Source organism: Delphinapterus leucas, chromosome 19 (genome assembly GCF_059928025.1).
Source record: "Delphinapterus leucas isolate spDelLeu-1000000601 "Yukka" chromosome 19, BTC_Dleu_Yukka2, whole genome shotgun sequence".
Taxonomy (NCBI): domain Eukaryota; kingdom Metazoa; phylum Chordata; class Mammalia; order Artiodactyla; family Monodontidae; genus Delphinapterus; species Delphinapterus leucas.
The window spans coordinates 62,896,963-62,916,063 of NC_143147.1; the positions used below are offsets into that span (position 1 = coordinate 62,896,963).

The window sequence follows — 19,101 nt, forward strand, 5'->3', positions numbered from 1 at the left end:
AAAAAAGATATATGCACGCCAGCGTTTATTGTGTAGCATTGTTTACAATAGCTAAGATGTGGAAGCAGCCTAAGTGTCCACTGATAGATAACAGATAAAGAAGGTTTTATATCTAAATCTATGTCTATATCTATATTTATATGTATATTTAAACCAGAGCTCAGAAACAAAAACAAGGGATGCCAACTTCATCTTTTAAAAGCAAGATCAGGTTACATATATGTGACTCAGCCATAAAAAAGAATGAAATCTTGCCATTTGCGACAACATGGATGGACATTAGAAGAAGACAAATACTGTGTGATCTCACTTATATGTGGAATCTAAAAAACAAATGAACAAACAAAAAGACTTGTAGAGAACAAGCTGGTGGCTGCCAGAGGGGAGAGAAGTGGGAAGGGGTGGGTGAACTAGGGGAAGGGGATTAAGAAGTACAGACTTCCAGTTATGCAGTAGAGTCGCAGGGATATATAATGCACAGCAAAGGGAATATAGTCAATAATATAGGAATACCTTTGTATGGTGACTAGACTTCCTGTGGTGATCGTTTCATAATATATAGAAATATCGGATCTCTGTGGGGTACACCTGAAACTAATATGATATTTTAAGTCAGCTATACTTCAATTTAAAAAAATACACACACACACACATATATATGTATGTATACACTGCTTCTCAAGGACTTGGTTTCTAACTGAGTTGGGATGAAGGAGCTATGATTCAAAGATGAGGCCAGATTATGTGCCTAGACTGCCTCTATTTGTTAAATTTGGGAGGGGTAAGTCTGGGTTTGCCAAGTTTGAGGCAATAGCAGGCTTTTCAATGAGATGTGTCTGATAGGTGGTTAGAAACCTATCAGAGATGCTGATTTGGGAGCCATGGTTGATACTGAAGAGCAGCTCTGAGGAGGAAAGCAAGGCAGAGCATAGGGAAAAGTTGAGAGGCCAAAGATTGCATGTCAGAGAATATCTGAGTCTGGTGCTCCTGGCCTTTGCTGTTCAGTTGGCCCATTCTGTCTCTGGTTTAGATATTTGCTTCTGGTTCTGATGGATGCTGAGAGAGCCTGGAGCTATGCCATGCAGCTCAAACAGGAAGCCAACACTGAACCCCGAAAACGGTTCCACTTGTTATCTCGCCTACGCAAAGCTGTGAAGCATGCGGAGGAGTTGGAACGCTTGTGTGAGAGCAATCGTGTGGACGCCAAGACCAAGTTGGAGGCTCAGGTTAGTGTCTCAACATCAGCTTTGCTTTATTGTGGAGATTAGAGATGTAAACAGAACAGAGTTTCTTACGTTATATGTTTGTAGTCAGGAGAGGAAAAAACTTAATCTTGCTTTTAAAAGGTGAAGTTGGCTCTTGTTTTTGTTTTTGAGCTCTTGGTTTTTAACAATTAGCTCTAACTTTTAAGAAAGCCCATGCTTCTTTTGATACGTGCATGGAGAACTTGTATCTGGGAAGTGCACAAAATAAGAACTTTTTTCTTAGTGAATATTTGAAAAGAGATGAAAGCTATTTCAACTTTTAATGCTTATGTTATAGCACAGAAGCGGGTTGTTAAATAAAATGAAGGGAACAAATTTTCTTTATTTTGAAGTTCTTTCCTAGGAAGTAAAATGAATCATAAAATTACCTATGTATCACATTTTATTAGTGAAATAAATTTTTTTCTTTTAGAGTCAACCTGAATATCTCTGTATTCTTGATATCAAAGTTCGAAGCAAGTAGAGGAGGTTGGGCTGTCTGGTTGTCGGGTGTTGAAGCAGTTTCTCTTTCCCGTCACCTTACAGGCTTACACAGCTTACCTCTCAGGAATGCTGCGGTTTGAACATCAAGAATGGAAAGCTGCCATTGAGGCTTTTAACAAATGCAAGTAAGTCCTCTGGTCCAAAGGCTGTGACCAGTTTTGATGATAGTCACATTCAAGCTGCAGATCAGCTAATGCTTGTTTCTGTGAAAGTTATTACAATTTCTTTCTTTTTTTCTTCTCTTTAGAAATGTTGATTCTTCTCTTTCAGCCTCAGAACATGCAAGTTCTGGTAGTTGGTCTGTGTTCCTTGTGAGTTTATTTTCTTAAAGTGAGGCTGCTGTGAGCCGTGATGTTTCTTTCCTCGCAGGACTATCTATGAGAAGCTGGCCAGCGCTTTCACAGAAGAGCAGGCTGTGCTGTACAACCAGCGTGTGGAGGAGATCTCACCCAACATCCGCTACTGTGCATATAACATTGGTGAGCGGGCTGCATGGGGCATCGACAGGTGGCTTGGTGGTAGTTCATCTCAGAGAGCCTAGAGAATTTCTTTTAACTTTCTTCCCTTTCCCTTGCTTCCATATTTGGTGTGGGTTTTGGTTGATGAAAAAAGTAGAATTGTCGGAGTTAGCCCTGCTCGAAATCCGGAAGGGAATTCCATTGCTTCAGTTTTGGCCCTGCCATCTTCTTTACTCACCAAGAGCTTTGTGAAAGGACTTGGGAGGCCTTGAAACGTGCTTATGGAGGGAGAAGAGCTTGGAGTTGAATCTAGTGGTTCTTGAGGGAACACCCAACTCCCTCGAGGATTTTCCACACAATATCTCTCTTTTTCTCAGGGGACCAGTCAGCTATCAATGAACTCATGCAGATGAGATTGAGGTCTGGGGGCACTGAGGGTCTCCTGGCTGAAAAATTGGAGGTAACCTAGTATGCACATTTTTGTGAAAAGTCTTTGGTTTGAAAAAAGTCCAGTAAAAGAAGTAATCCGTAATCCCATCATCCGAGGATAATTGCTGTCAATATATGCATATTTATATCTATTTTTAGCAAAAACTATTTTCACTTAATATTTTAAAGTGTTCAACTTTCTTAACTTGGTACTCATAGAAAAAGTAGGAAATATAAGAGACTGGGAAAGATTGGGGGGAAAAAAATAGAATCATTCAGGGGCTTCCCTTGTGGTGCAGTGGTTGAGAATCCACCTGCCAGTGCAGGGGACATGGGTTCGAGCCCTGGTCTGGGAAGATCCCACATGCTGCGGAGTAACTAAGCCTGTGCGCCATAACTACTGAGCCTGCGCTCTAGAGCCCGCATGCCGCAGCTGCTGAGGCCCACGCGCCTAGAGCCCGTGCTCCGCAACAAGAGAAGCCATTGCAATGAGAAGCCTGTGCACCACAATGAACAGTAGCCCCTACTCACCACCACAGCAACAAAGACCCAACACAGCCAAAAATAAAAAATAAAATAAATTAATTTAAAAAAAAAAGAATCATGTGGGTTACCACCCAGAGGTAACCACTGTTAATGATATGATGAATATCTTGCAAACGTTTTTTAAATTTTTATTTATTTATTTATTTATAGCTGCTTTGGGTCTTCACTACTGCATGCGGGCTTTCTCTAGTTGCGGCGAGCCGAGGCTACCCTTCACTAGTGCGCAGGCTTCTCACTGCAGTGGCTTCTCTGGTTGCGGAGCATGGGCTCTAGTCATGCTGGCTTCAGTAGTTGTGGCTCATGGGCTCTAGAGCGCCGGCTCAGTAGTTGTGGGGCACGGGCTTAGTTGCTCCACAGCATGTGGGATCTTCCCGGACTAGGGCTCGAACCCATGTCCCCTGCATTGGCAGGCAGATTCTTAACCACTGCTCCACCAGGGAAGTCCTGCAAACTTGTATATGTAGAGAAAAGGGCATATGTTTTAAAAATAGAATCTCAGTATACACTGTTTAGTAATGTGCTTCTTAAATTTAATGTCACATGCATTTTTTCCACTTCAGTAAATACATTTCCATGCATCTTTTGATGACCGCATGGTATTCTATTGTGGTACATGTTTTATTTGACCACTCATTATTGTTGATTGTTTAAAGTGGTAACTGGTATTACCATGAATATCTGTGTCCCCAGTTTTTGTATACATTCTTAGTTATTTCCTTAGGATAAATTTGTAAAAGTGGAATTGAATGTTTTGGAAGCTTTTGATACATATTGACAAATACTTTTAGTAAGTTTCTACTAATTTACATTTCTGCTTGCGATGCTTTTCTCTGTACACTCTTGCCAAAACTTAGTGTTGCTCGTTAGCCTTCTGTCGTGTCCTTTTAATATTGGAGTTTCTATAAGCTAAGAAATATGCCAGGGAGGAATTTAAATACAAATTTGTATATACTCTATAAGCTGTGATATGTTAGTTTTAGAAAGAGACAAATGATAGTTTCTGCTGATTTTCACCTTGATCACTCGTATCCACAGTTAAAGCTTTAACTTTTTAAAACTACCTTCCAGGCCTTGATCACTCAGACTCGAGCCAAGCAGGCAGCCACCATGAGTGAAGTGGAATGGAGAGGCAGAACGGTCCCGGTGAAGATCGACAAAGTGAGGATCTTTTTACTGGGATTGGCCGACAATGAGTCAGCCATCGCCCAGGTAAGGAGCAAGGACCTATTCTGTTCTCTTCTGTGTGTGTCTGGAGGTTGTCCTTGTGTGTTTAACATGTAGTGTTTTGTTGCTGCTTGGGATTTGGTAACAGTCTCAAGATGTACCCTCCTGAATAAAATTATTTTGAAAGCTGAGTTTATCAAGGAGTTCTTATGTTTGGAGGGCAAAGAAATTGACAGTGACAGCCTTCAGTAAAGATGGGAGCAACAAGGGTCTGCTTAAAGTCAGGGGTTACCTTCGGCCCAGCCGGTGGTGCAGCAGCATGACTGTTATGTCCCTTGTGTCTGTCTGACCTCTTGTCCTAGCCTTCTAGCCCTAAAGGGCCACCTCTTGTTCCTGGGCCTTTTAAAGACAGCTAAACCAGAACATCTTGTTTTATGTGTGGTATATATGCAGTATTCATGCAAAGCCGTACTACCTGATGCTCCTGCTGAGATAATTCTTACCTGTTTGTGGGTGTGCACAACCAAGTGAGTTCCAAAAGATGAGAGATCCTGGTGATCTTGGTTTGTATGAAGTAGGCAGTGATTGAGGCATTTTTTTAGAGCTCCTTCTCCATATTAGGTGAAGAACGTCTGAGAAAAAAGCAGGCTGCTCCCTGTGTGTCCAGCCTCAGCAGGGACAGTGGCATTTCTTGAGACTTCGCAGCAAGCTCCTGCACCCGGAGTGATACTTGTATGAGGCGCTTGCTTAGTTGTGCTGATGAGTTGTCTTAAGCATCCAGACCTTTCAGTGACTTGCTCCAAAATGGCTCCTCTGGGTTGGGGACAGCTTTCAACGACTGAAGGATTTCTTTGTGCCTTTTGTCTGTATTACATATTGCCCCTTATTTACCCTTTATTTCCTTGAAAGACAGAAGACTAGAACAATACCAGAAAGTTGAGTTTTCATTAATCTAAAAGACTAAACTTTTTCTGAGAACATTTCATTGGCATTTAGGGTATAGAGGTTTCTCTTCTGGACGAGGGCTGATAGCAACCATTTAGATTATGCAACTGCGTTAACTCTTGTTTTAAAGCGGTACATGCTGGAAGAAAAGAACTGCTACAGTTCTGTGCCAGGTATCAGGCAGTGACAGTGGGGCAGAAATTCTGGATAGAATAGGGGGCAAGGGAGGTCAGTAGGGGCAAATAAAATAGGGACTCCTTAGGAATGGGGCCACAGACATATATCAGACAAAGGACAAGAAAAGATAACATTTATTAAGTAACTTTAAAAAGTTGTTCATGCTTAACATTTATAAAATATAAATTTCTTAAAATTTTTCTTTATTTATTTTGCCTGTGCCGTGTCTTAGTTGTGGCATGCAGGATCTTTTGTTGCATCATGTGGACTTCTTAGTTGCAGCATGTGGGATCTAGTTCCCCAACCAGGGATCGAACCCGGGCCCCCTGCATTGGGAGCGTGGAGTCTTACCCACTGCACCACCATGGGAGTCCCAAAATATAGATGTTTTTAAGAAATCAACCTTTAAGAAAACAACCTGTGATGAGGTGACTGACCATGACTTTCCCTAGTTGCAGCGAGCAGGGTCTACTCTTTGTTGCAGTGCGCCGGCTTCTCATTGTGGTGGCTTCTCTTGCCGAGCACAGGCCCTAGAGTGTGCGGGCTTCAGTAGTTGTGTCATGCAGGCTCTAGAGTGCAGGCTCAGTAGTTGTGGTACATGGGCTTAGCTGCTCCGTGGCATGTGGGATCTTCCTGGACCAGGGATCGAATCCGTGTCCCCTGCATTAGCAGGCGGTTTCTTGACCACTGCACCACCAGCGAAGTTCTGTATGAGTTTTTAATTGTTATCCTGCAAGATACAGTGGTGTGTTTGAGGAGTGTATGAAATCAAAGGGTTGGAAAGAACCATATAGGGGTAGTTTCAAATCTTTAAAGGCTGAAGCGGGAAGAATATTTGAAGCCTGTTAACGTAGTGAATTACATTGATTAATTTTCAGTGTTTAAGCCAACCTTGAGTACCTGGGATAACCCACTTGGTTGTAATATGTTGTACTTTTTATTTATACATTGCTGGATTTGGTTTGTTAATACTTTAAGAATTTTGCATCTGTTTTCATGAGAAAGAGTGGCCTATGATTTTCTTGTTTTGTATGTAATGTCTTTTTTAGGGTTGGTGTCAGGGTTATACATACCTAATAAAACAAATTTGGAGATGTTCCCGTCTTCTCTTTTTATGAAAGAGTATGTAACACTGATATTTTTTTTTTTCCTTAAATGTTTGTTATAATTCACCAGTGATACCATTGGTCCTGGAGTTTTCTTTGTGGGAAGGTTTTTAAAATTTGGTTTTGCTTGTTTTAAACAAATATTATTCCTTTACAAGTTGTAGGGCTATTCGGATTTCCTGTTTCATCTTGTGTCAGTTTGGATTTTGTTTTTTTAAAGGAATTTATTAATTTCATGTAAATTGTTGATTTTACTGACAGAGTTTACAATGTTCCGTTACCACTTTAATGTTTGTGGAATCTTTTAAGTGCCTGGTTAATGTGCTTGTTGTGAATACAGTTATCTGTGGCTTTTAAGCATCTTACAGTACATTAGGATCACTTGAGTATCAGGGACCTTTAAGTAATTTGGTAGGTCAAACAAAATGTGTATTAATCCCAGGAATCCCATTAAGGTTTTGACATTAAAACGGGGTGCGGGGGGATGGATTGGGAGATTAGGATTGACATGTATACACCATTGATACTATGTATAAAATAGGTAACTAGTGAGAACCTACTGTATAGCACAGGGAACTCTATTCAATGCTCTGTGGTGACCTAAATGGGAAGGAAATCCAAAAAAGAGGGGATATATGTATACGTATAGCTGTTTCACTTTGCTGTACAGTAGAAACTAATACAACATTATAAAGCAACTATACTCCAATAAAAATTAAAAAAAAAAACAACATTAGAAACAGTTACGTGCCTAATGTGCTATATCACACATATACCACCAGGTCAAGCCAGTAAATAAAGTAATTTAAGTGCAGTGTCAAAGTTTAGTTGAATCCTGAGATGTCAGGTCTAGCACGGTGGCCGATTAAATGTGTATTGAATTGAATGAACCGTGGGTTATTAAATGTGGGAAATGCCCTTTGGCCATTTGAGGCTAATCTCCAGAAGAACTACTTGCTCCTTGGTGCCACTGTCAGATGATTTGCCTGTTCTCCTTATTGTATCGAGTTGTTCTCTGCCCTGGAAACCAAGCACTCTGCCTGAGAGAGACAGGGCTTTTCACTGCAGTGTTTTCTAACCTGGTTGATGTTGGTGTTTGCCACCCTCTGGGAACTGGAATTCAGGAATTTGGTAGCCCCAGCTTCTTGCTTGCTTGTAGAGGTTTTTATGATGTTTAAATACTAAAACTGCAGTTTACTGAAAAGCGTGCAAGGAAGAAATAGTTCAGGGAGATCATATTAAACTGCAAAAACTGGAGCTGAGGCTTAGTCAGCTGCCAAACTCCAGCTGCAGGATCCTTCCTTTCTCTAGCCAAGCTTTAGGATCTCATGTCTTTAATATTGTCTTACTTTATAATTTATTTCTGTTCTGCTTTGTTAGTCCTTGGTCCTACCTGAATTGTCACTGGTGGTGATTTGAGGGCATAAGGCAGCTCTTGGGTGGGGTGGGGGGTGGGCAGCTTTAAAGTCTCTGCAGGTTTCATGATTCTTATCCTCAGGCTATGGCTCATGTTTTAATGTTTGACTGGAAGGGAGATCATTTCCCCTTTTCTCTAAAAAAAAAAAAATCTATTTTTAAGTGAGGCTTGTATCCTCTGCTACTCAAGTCCCGTGTGTTTTTCACTAGACCTCACTGGGCTGAGCGAGGCTTGGTTCCCATCCCCTTGGTTCTCCTGCAAGTCTGGTGGAGAATGTGGTCAGACTCGCCTTGTTGTCTCTTAGTCACACCACCACCTTCCGGCAATATTTGTAGACAAGCGAAAACCATCTGGGAGCTCTGTTTTAAAGAGCTGGGGGTCTCTACCTCAGGACACAAGCAGCTGGTTTTAGTCAGCATTGAGACGTGGTTTGAGGCTGTGGAAAAGCACATCCGAGAGTGTTTGAAGTTTTATAAAAATTGATCTTGAGTTTGTTTATTAGGACTGAGTAACACATTACTTCTGGGCTTCAGGTTTCTGTCACAGGCACACCTGAGAAAGGTCCAGGCAGACCACAGATTCTCATGCAGGGGGTTTGCCCCTGTGTTTAGGAGCACATTCTTGTTGGTTCAGTGGCAAACTTGAGACATATGCATGTGGATTCTGAGGGACCCTCCCTCTGCATAGGCATAGAGAGGTGTTTCTTGTTCCACTGCCCCTTCAGGATTATCTTAGCCTCCAAGATAGGTTTATGGAATAAGCGGGTAAGTAGCAAGATACGTTTCAGGCTTCCTGTTTTGTCCAGCCCGGGAGAACCATGAGAAGTTCTGCTCCGGAGATTAGTGGTCTCCACGTCACTGTGCAGTGCAGCTGCCATTAGGAAAACACAATTGACTGAAGTGCTCCCCTTCAGATAGGCTTTTTCCTTCATTGCGGTTTAAGACTTTTCTAAGATTCCCAATGGATCTTAGAATTTTCTGGAAGCAGAGGGAGAATTTGCTTATGTTCAGTACCTGGATGCAGAGGTTCCCTTACTCAAAGGGAACGAAGGTAATGCATGGCATTAAAGAGGTTTAGCATTTTAGACATCATTTTAATTTTTTTATTTGAGCCATTCCCTCCCTGTAGGAAAGGAGACAGATCCTGTGTAGCTGGTAAAACCAAATTTACTCTTTTCTTACTTATACACCCATTGCCCTGACTGCTGAACCCCACCCATCTTAAAAGGGTGTCGGTGGCCTGTTTGCTGGATTGCGTGGTATCAAACTGATGCTGGAGTTTATCCGGCCTGCTCACGACGTGGCTCTGGTATGTGTGTGGTTAGTGCCAGGTCTGTTCGCATATCTTGTTCTACGGCTGCTCCGTTACACAGGATCTGTACTTTGAAAAATTTGGCCAGTTTGATTAAATGATTATAAAGAATCTTGCTAACTTGAGATGCTTAATTAACAGTGTTTCGTGTGAGTGTGCTTCTCCAGAGCTGGGCTGTACTGTCCAGTATAGTGGCCACTTGAACACATACAGCTATTTAAATTAATTAAAATTTCAGATTGCTCAGCAGCCGCGTGTAGCTAACGATGACTACAATGACAGTGCAGCTACATCATTATCACAGAAAGTTCTAGTGGACAGCACTGCTCTAGGCTTCAGTGAGTTAATGGTGGCTGTGTTTGCCTGTATAAGTTTATAGAATAGCTGTGCCCCTGATTTGTTCCTAAGTTACTGAACAACAGGAAAGTCAAGTAACTTATAAATAGAAAAGTATGTTCAATTTATGTTGGGTAATTTACAAGGAAGTTTTTTCCCACGCTGGAAACTAGGAAAAACATAAGCGTTCTTAAGAGAAGCAAAGGTTTTTCTTTAAGCCACTCCCAGCCATCTCTTAAAGGAGTGGGTGGTACCAGGTTTTCTTTGGGGCTTTCTTGGAGGTCAGTTGAGTGTCAGGAGATCAGACTGGATGATAGTTTCTGTGGAAAGTCAAACATAATCATGAGAATGTTGATGTTCTAATGTCAGAGTGCGTCTGCAAGTAACACAAGTTCATTTGCTTTTCGTTCATTCCCACCTGCTCAGTCAGATTCTTTAGAATGATAATGTGGTTTGGCAGGTATTCAGTTAATGAATCACTTTTTGCCTTATCCCAGCCGGCTGGCAGAGGGTTGACACCCTATGCTTTGTCAACCTCATCTGCCCTAAAAATGTTCTCAGCATAGCTGTATGGAATATCTGAGGGCAGAATTTCTGTGATGAGGAGAACCTCATATGGCATTTAGGAGAAATATGTTTTTGATTGGGTATTGATGAGTAATGCTACTCACCTGCTTGGACTTAAAAGAAATCCAGTATGTGCAAGTCCATTGGGTTACATTTGTAAGGAAAAGAAGCTTCTGCTGTGCTGAGCCTCAGTATGAGGTAGCAGTGCCCCAAATCTAGTCCATAAGGCCCCTCTAGGGAAGCCAGGTACAGGTTGGGAGCAGAGGTAGAAGAGTTGGAGGAGAATAGTAGAAAGTTCTATGATAGAGGAAACATTAAAGCATCTGTTGCCTGACAGTTTAGATCAGTTATACAGATACTTTTTCAGTATGTTCACTTTATATTTTTATGTATATATATTTCTCATTTCCATACAGATAAAGACTAAAACCATAAGAAAAATCATATACAATAGAGAATATTAACAGTTGAAATGATCTCCGATTCGGGCCATTTTTTGGTTGATGTGTGTATTTGTGTTTAATGGGAGGAATCAAAGCGATGTTATGCCCTCCTCCCATCAGAGTGCTATGTCTTACTCAAAAGAAAATCTTTTTACTGCCTTCTGCCTTTGTTTAGGCTGAAAGTGAAGAAACCAAGGAGCGTCTGTTTGAATCCATGCTCAGTGAGTGTCGGGACGCCATCCAGGCCGTTCGGGAAGAGCTCAAGCCAGATCAGGTAGGACTTTCAGCTGAGCCACGGGCTCTTGTTCTGGGCTGAGGTCCTCTTCAGTCTGTGTGTTGCATTCTCAGTGCATTGACTCTTAGCCACTGTTGTATTTAGGTGTGGTGATTGGCTAATGAACAACAGAAGCCTCTTCTGGGCTCCATCAGGTTGAGAAATTCTTTTGTCTATCCTGTTTCTCCTAATGGTTTCACGTATTACCTGTTAAAGCTTTGATCTCAAATTCATATCTCCAGGTGGATTTCTCCAGTGCTCCCTTTCTCTAATAATATCACTGTGATTCATTCAGCCATCTAGGCTGAAAACCTCAGAACCATTTCTGTCTCTTTATTCCCTGTCACCAAAAACCCTGTTTATTCTCCCTTTGTAATTTCTCTCACTTCTTGTCCATTCCACCTGTTTCTAATAAGCCCTTTATATTATGCCTGGAGTCTCCTGATTGCTTTTCCTATCTTGGTTTCAGTTTGGTTTTCCAGACCTTTTTGCCAGAAGAACAGACTGAATCTCTCCAGACCCTATTTCACTGCCTACTTGTGAAAAAAGCCCAGTGATTCTCTGAGGTCTAGAGCAGTGGTCGCTAAACTTCTATGATCATGCACCCCATAAGTAAAATTGAGCATTTATCTCTGATAACATTTATTTATAACTTATATACCTTATTATTCAACTGATTTGTGATATAGAAAATGTATTAAAATAAAGTTTTTAGAATTGAGATAGATATAAATAGAAGTTCTAGTTTTCTTCTTATACCCATACCCTGAGGGTTGTGTGCACCCTACTTTAGATACCACAGTGTCTAGCAAATACAGTTCAAACTCCTTGAGCTGGTATGTGAGCCTCTGCTGGGTGTTTCTAGCCTGTTTGCAGTGTTGTACTTGGCTACTTCCCTCTGAGTCTTCTGCCTTAGGCTCTTGTACTCACTGTCTTATTATGCCTGTCCCACTGCAGTGCATTCCTTACACTGTTGTCCTTTCCCCCCTCCTCACACCTGGCTTCTTCCACTCCCTCTTCACCTGTCCAAACGCTGGCTGTCTTTCAAGGTGCGGCTCATAGCTCACTGTCTCTGAGAAGCCTGCCTACACCATCCTCGCCCACATTTCTCCATTTTCCGAATATCTGATACTTGCAGCTATAATTTTTGTTTGATAGTTAAGCATTGCCTTTTTTAAATTAATTAATTAATTTAATTTTGGCCGCATTGGGTCTTCGTTGCTGCACACGGGCTTTCTCTAGTTGCGGCGATCGGGGGCTACTCTTTGTTGCAGTGCGCGAGCTTCTCATTGCAGTGGCTTCTCTTGTTGCGGAGCACGGGCTCTAGGCATGTGGGCTTCAGTAGTTGTGGCACATGGGCTCAGAAGTTGTGGCTCGTGGGCTCTAGAGCACGGGCTCAGAAGTTGTGGTGCATGGGCTTAGTTGCTCCACGGCATGTGCAATCTTCCCAGACCAGGACTCAAACCTGTGTCCCCTGCATTGGCAGGCGGATTCTTAACCACTACGCCACCAGGGAAGTCCCAGTCAAGCACAGCCTTTTAACATTTTGTGTATTGTTTTATATTTACCTTCTCGTTATGTTTCTTAAGATTATAAGCATATTAAAAGTAACTATATATTTCTTTAATCATCTGTGGTAGTACCTTCTGTATGAAATAGTCAATAAATGTATGTTGGGCTGTAGTCGCGTGTTTCCTCCTCCAATAAGCAGGCTTTATATATTATACTTCCCTTGATTCATTTAGCAGGTACATACAGAGCCCCAGCCTCTATCATTCACTTTGAATTCACAGCAGCTGAATTCAGCAGACACCTCACAGAATGTAATGAATATGGTGATAGCAAGGTGTTCCTGTTGCTGCTGTAACATTACCAGAAACTTTGTGGCTAAAAACAACACAAGTATATTATCTTACAGTCCTGGAGGATGGAAGTCTAAAATGAGTTTGTAGGGCTGCATTCCTTTTGGAAGCTCTAGGAGAGCATCCATTTCCAGCATTCCAGAGAGTGCATTTTCCTGCATTTCTTGCCTGTTGTCCCTTCCTCCATCTTCAAAGCCAGCAGCATAGCATCTTCTCTCCTGTCTGTCCTCTGCTTCAGTCCCAGTATCTTCTCTATATTGTTGACCCTACTGCCTCCCTCTTATAAGGAGTCTCTGTTGGTGTTGGCCCCCCCTTAATCTTTAATTAAGAGATTCTTAACTTCATCACATCTGTAAGGTCTCTTGCCATGTAAGGTAACATCTTCACAGGTGCCTGTTAGGATGTGAACATCTTTAGAGGCCATTATTCAGCCAGCCACAAAGGCAAGAGCTAACAGCACAAGGCATAGAACTTGGGTCTAAGACACAGGTCTTAAAATGGAACCGAGGACCATGGACTGTCTGCCTTAATGCTTTGGGTCTGGACACTGGACGCAGTGGACAGGAAGCCTTACTGGCCATTACTCTGAATCCTCTTATTCAAGTCTGGTTTTTAGATGCCAGTGGCAACTGAGTGACCCTGTCATTCTAGAATATATGCAGTAGATCTCTGATATTTGAGGACCCTTAACTTACTAGAGTCTGTGCCTGTGTTCCAGGGCACTTGGGGGAACCACACCATTAAATGAGGTGGTCAACCTAGAGGGGTGGGATAGGGAGGGTGGGAGGGAGGGAGGTGCAAGAGGGAGGACATATGGGGATATATGTGTATGTACAGCTGATTCACTTTGTAATACAGCAGAAACTAACACACCATTGTAAAACAGTTATACTCCAATAAAGATGTTAAGAAAAAAAAAAATCGAGGTGGTCAGAGCCAAGGATAGGATCAGCCATTTTATCTTTACCTTTTCACTTTCTGCAGAAACAGAGAGATTATATCCTTGAAGGGGAATCGGGGAAGGTATCTAATCTTCAGTACCTGCACAGGTAAGGGTTGTGATGGTTTTACTTTTTAACATTGTATGATGTATCTTTGGAACAAAAGAGTATATATAATGTTTATGTACATTATAATTTATTGATACATACTAAAATCTGAATGCATCTATTCACATTTTATCATATGAGTTTTGAATTTGTATATTATTCTAATATACATATAATTTAAAATTTTTATACAGTGTAAGAACTAGAGTAGCCAATAATTTTGAAGCTCCTTGTGGCCCCACCCTTGCTGATTCCTCCCCCTCTTCTGGAGCTAACCACTGTCCTTCCCGTGCCAAGCTCCTAGAGTGACTCTCCGCTGTGTTCTGAATGTTTTACATTGTCCCTTTTATATTTGAGTTCAATTTCAACTCAAGTTTAATTCCATCTGGAGTTTATTTTTGAGTGAGGTAAGGATCTATTTCACCTTTTTCCATGAGGATAATGGATTATTCCAGTGTATGATTTATTGACTGTTCTGTCCTTTCCCCACTGATCTGCAGGAATACACTCCATTTTCTCCTTGCGTGCTCTTTTTTTCTGGACTCTCTTCTGCTCTGCTGATTTATTTGTGTGTACTAACACCAGCACAGTGATTTACTATAACTTTATCATAAGTCTTGGTATCTGGTCGAGCAAGTTTTCCCCACTAGGTTTCTCCTCAGGCATATCTTGACTGTTTTTCTCCCTTTTCTCTTTCATACGCATTTTTAAATCACCTTGTCAAGTTTAAATTTTTTAAGAGGTAGATCATTTTGTTTCACAGAAGGAAGGAGGAAGAGTGACATTTTTCGAACTTCCTGGGGAGAAATAAAATTCCACTTCTCCTCAGATTCTCTTTCCATGTGACCTTGAAATTTTAATTTCTTAGTCACTGCTTATAACTTTTTAGTGAACCTGGCTGTATTTTCAGTCATTCGCGTGCCCCCCGCCCCTCTTTTATAAAAAAAGCAAAACCATGAAAACTCCTCTGCCTGCCTTAATCTCCATTCTTAGGGGATTTGGTGTTATGTGAATGTCAAATTGACTGCTAGATGACTCGGGTGCACAGAATATCAGCCAGAACGGCCCTTAGCCGTCTTCTGCTTCAACAACCTAAGGAGAAAGATGAGGCTCCAGGAGGTTAGGGGACATGTTGGTAGTTAACAACCATAACAAGGCAGAGGCAGTTGATCAACTTCCTAACCTTGAAAAACCCAGAGAGCTTCAGCAGGGCTCAGGAAACTTTCAAATTGTGAAGCCCCTTGCCCTTGGATCCATTCTCCCACCTCCACACGTGGCTAGTATCAGGATCATAATCAGTTAGGATCGGAAGCCAGCTTTGGGGTAAACTGAAGTCGAGAATCGGGTAGCTCTTGTATTTTAATAAAGATGTATCTGGACTCCTATACTACTCTGAATAATAGTTACTTTGAGAGTTTGATTTTTCTACAGAGCTTTAGAAAAAAACATCTCATGACCTTTCCTCCCATTTCTCAGAAGCATCCACTTTTGGGAATTCCCTGATGGTCCAGTGGTTAAGACTCCGAGCTTCCACTGCAGGGGACGTGGGTTCGATCCTTGGTCGGGGAACTAAGATCCCACAATCTATGAAATGTGGCAAAAAAAAAAAAAAAATCGGCGGCAGCAGCCACTTTTAATTCTTTTTTTTTTTTTTTTTTTTAATATTTATTTGGTTGCGCTGGGTTCTAATTTCGGCAGGCGGGCTCCTTAGTTGTGGCATGCGAACTCTTAGTTGCAGCAAGCGTGTGGGATCTAGTTCCCTGACCAGGGATTGAACCCATCCCCCCTGCGTGGGGGGCATAGAGTCTTACTCACTGTGCCACCAGGGAAGTCCCTACTTTTAATTCTTTTAACAAATTCTTTTGCTATTTACCTCCATGTCTCTAAATGACATGCGTTATGTTGCTACTTGTTGACTTTTGGCTTTCAGCATTTCTTACCACTTTCCCCTACAGCCTTCTCTCACCGATTCTACTCCCACTCTTCACCCTGACCCCTCTTGACTTCCCATCTGACTCCTACACAGGCTTCCTCATTTCCAATGCCATTAAGTTAATTAATTAATTAATTATTTTGCCGCACCGCACAGCATGTGGGATTCTAGTTCCCCGACCAGGGATCAAATCCGTGCCCCCTGCAGTGGAAGTGCAGAGTCCTAACCACTGGACCATCAGGGAAGTCCCGATTTTAATTTCTAAGAGCTCATTTGTGTTCTTTGAATATTATTTTAAAACAGTGTCTCATTCTAACTTCACAACCACAAAGTCTTCACTTATCTTTCTGAAATTATTAATAATAGTTGTCTAAAGTTTTCTTCTCCCTACAGAGTTTGGTTCTTCCAAGTTGCTTTTTTTTCCCTTCTCAGTCTTGGCCCCCCCTGTCTTAGTAGAGGTTTTCCTTAAGTGTCTGGTGATCCTTGTTCATCCACTCCTATTAATGACTGTGTCTTGTCTGTCGGGAGCTCTTGCGTGGAGCCCCTCAGCTGTGGTTTCAGTGTAGGTGCTCTGGGTCTGCGCTTTCACTGAGGACCCTGACTCCAGAATCTTGAAGGGTTTTTTTTCTTGGGCTGGTCAGATCCTCAGAATATATCAGGCTGTTCTTATTCTGGAAGCTGAGTAGGAGAAGAATGCTAGGAGGTCAGCCCTCAGAACTTGACAATCTCTTAACCCCCCTGGTTCATTGTGAAGCCCCTGACCTCAGCTGTGCCTGTATCCCCTGTCCCCAGGCCTCTTTTATATCCTCCCTCTCCCAGGATGCCTCCAGCCTCTGCCACAGTAAGATGGGGATCTAGAGGCCTAAACACTTCTTAAGTAGACTTAAATAGTTACCATGTTTTTAATCGCCAAATATTAAAGGACTTTCCGGATGGTACAGTTAAAATAAGCAGGCATCACGCATAGTCTCTGGTATATACACACATTTAATATGCATAACCCTCCAAAGAGACTGTCCCTCAGTATTTTCTGAGAAGAGAAGGTCATCAGCGGAGCAGGAGCAGCTGCTGTGCATGTGTGCTGTCCTTGTAGTGTGGGCCAGGCGGGTAACCGGTCCTTGTTCCAGGAACTAGCTTGCCATCCATTAGTCATCTTAAGGACCAGCAGTGTCCTCTGAAATTAGTAGCTCTCTGGCTCTTTAATAAAGATACAGAGAGGGGCTTCCCTGGTGGCGCAGTGGTTGAGAGTCCGCCTGCCGATGCAGGGGACGCGGGTTCGTGCCCTGGTCCGGGAAGATCCCACATGCCACAGAACAGCTGGGCCCGTGAGCCATGGCCGCTGAGCCTGCGCGTCCGGAGCCTGTGCTCCGCAACGGGAGAGGCCGCAACAGTGAGAGGCCCGTGTACCACAAAAATAAAAAAAAATTAAAAAAATAAAGATACGGAGGATATAATTCAAGCTAAAATCAGATTTTGTCATAAGGTTTCATTACTGGTCCCCTGCAGTTAGCCACTGAACAGCAGCCAGAATTGAAGGCCCTTGGAGTTTGAGGCCCAGGCCTGACAGCCCTGCGATATGACACCCCCTCAGCCCCATAATCCCCTAGGGCAGTCCCAGCTTGTGGTCCAGTGCTCTTCTCAGAACATCAGCTTCCCTCATCATAACCTGAGCTGACATGTGGTCCATTCCAGCTACCTGACTTACATCAAGCTGTCAACAGCAATCAAGCGGAACGAGAACATGGCTAAAGGCCTGCAGAAGGCGGTGCTGCAGCAGCAGCCGGAGGACGACAGCAAGCGCTCCCCCCGGCCCCAGGACCTGATCCGGCTCTATGACATCATTCTTCAGGTGACCCTGGAGGGCTGGGAGTGCAGGAGCCTGTCCTGTGTTTGTGTTGGACACAAATGACTGAGCTTTGCATAGCGAAAGGGCTGTGACAGCCAGGAGCTGTTAGTGTCTCGATAAAAGACAGAGGTCTTGGGCTTCCCTGGTGGCGCAGTGGTTGAGAGTCCGCCTGCCGATGCAGGGGACACAGGTTCGTGCCCTGGTCCGGGAACATCCCACATGCTGCGGAGCAGCTGGGCCCGTGAGCCATAGCTGCTGAGCCTGCGCGTCCGGAGCCTGGGCTCCGCAACGGGAGAGGCCACAACAGTGAGAGGCCCGCATACCGCAAAGAAAAAAAAAGACAGAGGTCTTGTTTTCATGCCATTTCAGCCATCCGTGAGCCCAGTATTCAGACGTGTTGGTGTGTAAACACTTGTAAACCACAGGTATTCACTGAGCATTTCCCCTGTGCAGGGTGGTCTCCCGCATACTGTGGAGCATCCTGGGACCTGAGGCCACTCTGTCTCGGCCCACTGGGAGCTCACCAGTGAGTAAGGTTGTGAGACCCCTGCACATCTGCACTTATTCGTGTAGATGCCACAGTAGTGGGCTGTCTGAAATGAGAGTTCAGAGCTGGAGAAATCCCCTCTAGCTGAGAGGGTCCAAGAAGTCTCTGAAGGAGGTGGAGTGTGACTGGGAGAGAAAGGACACGTGGGCTTTCAGTGTCAGAGAGGAGGGTGGAGGTGACACCAGATGTGGCTGCTGTTGAGTCACGCGTCACAGACTTTTTCCCGTTACTTGAAGCCTAGACTCTTTCGTTTTGCCCATGTCTATTCTCACAAGTCTTCTGCCAGACGATCAGTGCGAGGTCTCCTCTTCATGAGTTTTCTTGTTGCATCTGTTGTGCAGAATCTGGTGGAATTGCTCCAGCTTCCTGGCTTAGAGGAGGACAGAGCCTTCCAGAAAGAGATAGGCCTTAAAACTCTGGTCTACAAGGCTTACAGGTAAGTTCCTGTGGGACAGACAGGGCTCTCCTCTACCATCCCGTGGTTCTAGAAGCCTTGGGAGTATGTCCCTGGAAGGTTGGGTATGTGATCAGAGAGCAGTTAGCCCAGCGTGTTCAAGGGAAGTTTCAGGTTGTGGCTGGGAGTTTCCAGTGCAGTTTTGCTCTTTGGAAAGGTTGGGGGAGCTGGAAAGCACATACATTACCTGCCTTCTCCCTTCCCTTTCCTCCCTCCTCCCAGTGGAAAAGGGATAAGTGTTGGAAAAAGCGTTAATTAGCAGAACCAGAGCAGCTGATTCAGGGTAACTGAACTGAGTTGGGAGAAAGCTCAGTGTCTCAGTTTCTAACATGCACCGTGCTATTTGTAACTTGGGAGTGGACTGTGTAGCAACATCGGGTCTAGACAGAATGGCTCAGTAGAGCCCTGAGTGCTTTTGCCCTTCCTTTTCTGGCCCGCATGCCCCTGTGCTTTCTGGCTCCTGTCAAAGGCCAGCAGCGCTCAGGCTCT

At 43.3% G+C, this 19,101-nt stretch overlaps 1 protein-coding gene across 3 annotated transcripts in view; it reads left to right on the plus strand.

Moving 5' to 3' along the window:
* SRP68 (signal recognition particle 68) overlaps positions 1-19,101 on the plus strand; it is a 29,791-nt gene that overhangs the window by 6,237 nt on the left and 4,453 nt on the right. For 2 of the 3 annotated variants that reach the window (XM_089901662.1, XM_022589539.2), the window contains exons 4-12: positions 1,031-1,226; positions 1,791-1,873; positions 2,118-2,227; positions 2,584-2,666; positions 4,250-4,390; positions 10,823-10,921; positions 13,768-13,832; positions 17,458-17,614; positions 18,500-18,594. In XM_089901662.1, the coding sequence (XP_089757788.1) occupies positions 1,031-1,226; positions 1,791-1,873; positions 2,118-2,227; positions 2,584-2,666; positions 4,250-4,390; positions 10,823-10,921; positions 13,768-13,832; positions 17,458-17,614; positions 18,500-18,594 (1,029 nt within the window). Of the gene's footprint in view, positions 1-1,030; positions 1,227-1,790; positions 1,874-2,117; positions 2,228-2,583; positions 2,667-4,249; positions 4,391-10,381; positions 10,403-10,822; positions 10,922-13,767; positions 13,833-17,457; positions 17,615-18,499; positions 18,595-19,101 lie in introns of those variants that run through there. The other variant, XM_089901663.1, reaches the window with a different exon arrangement.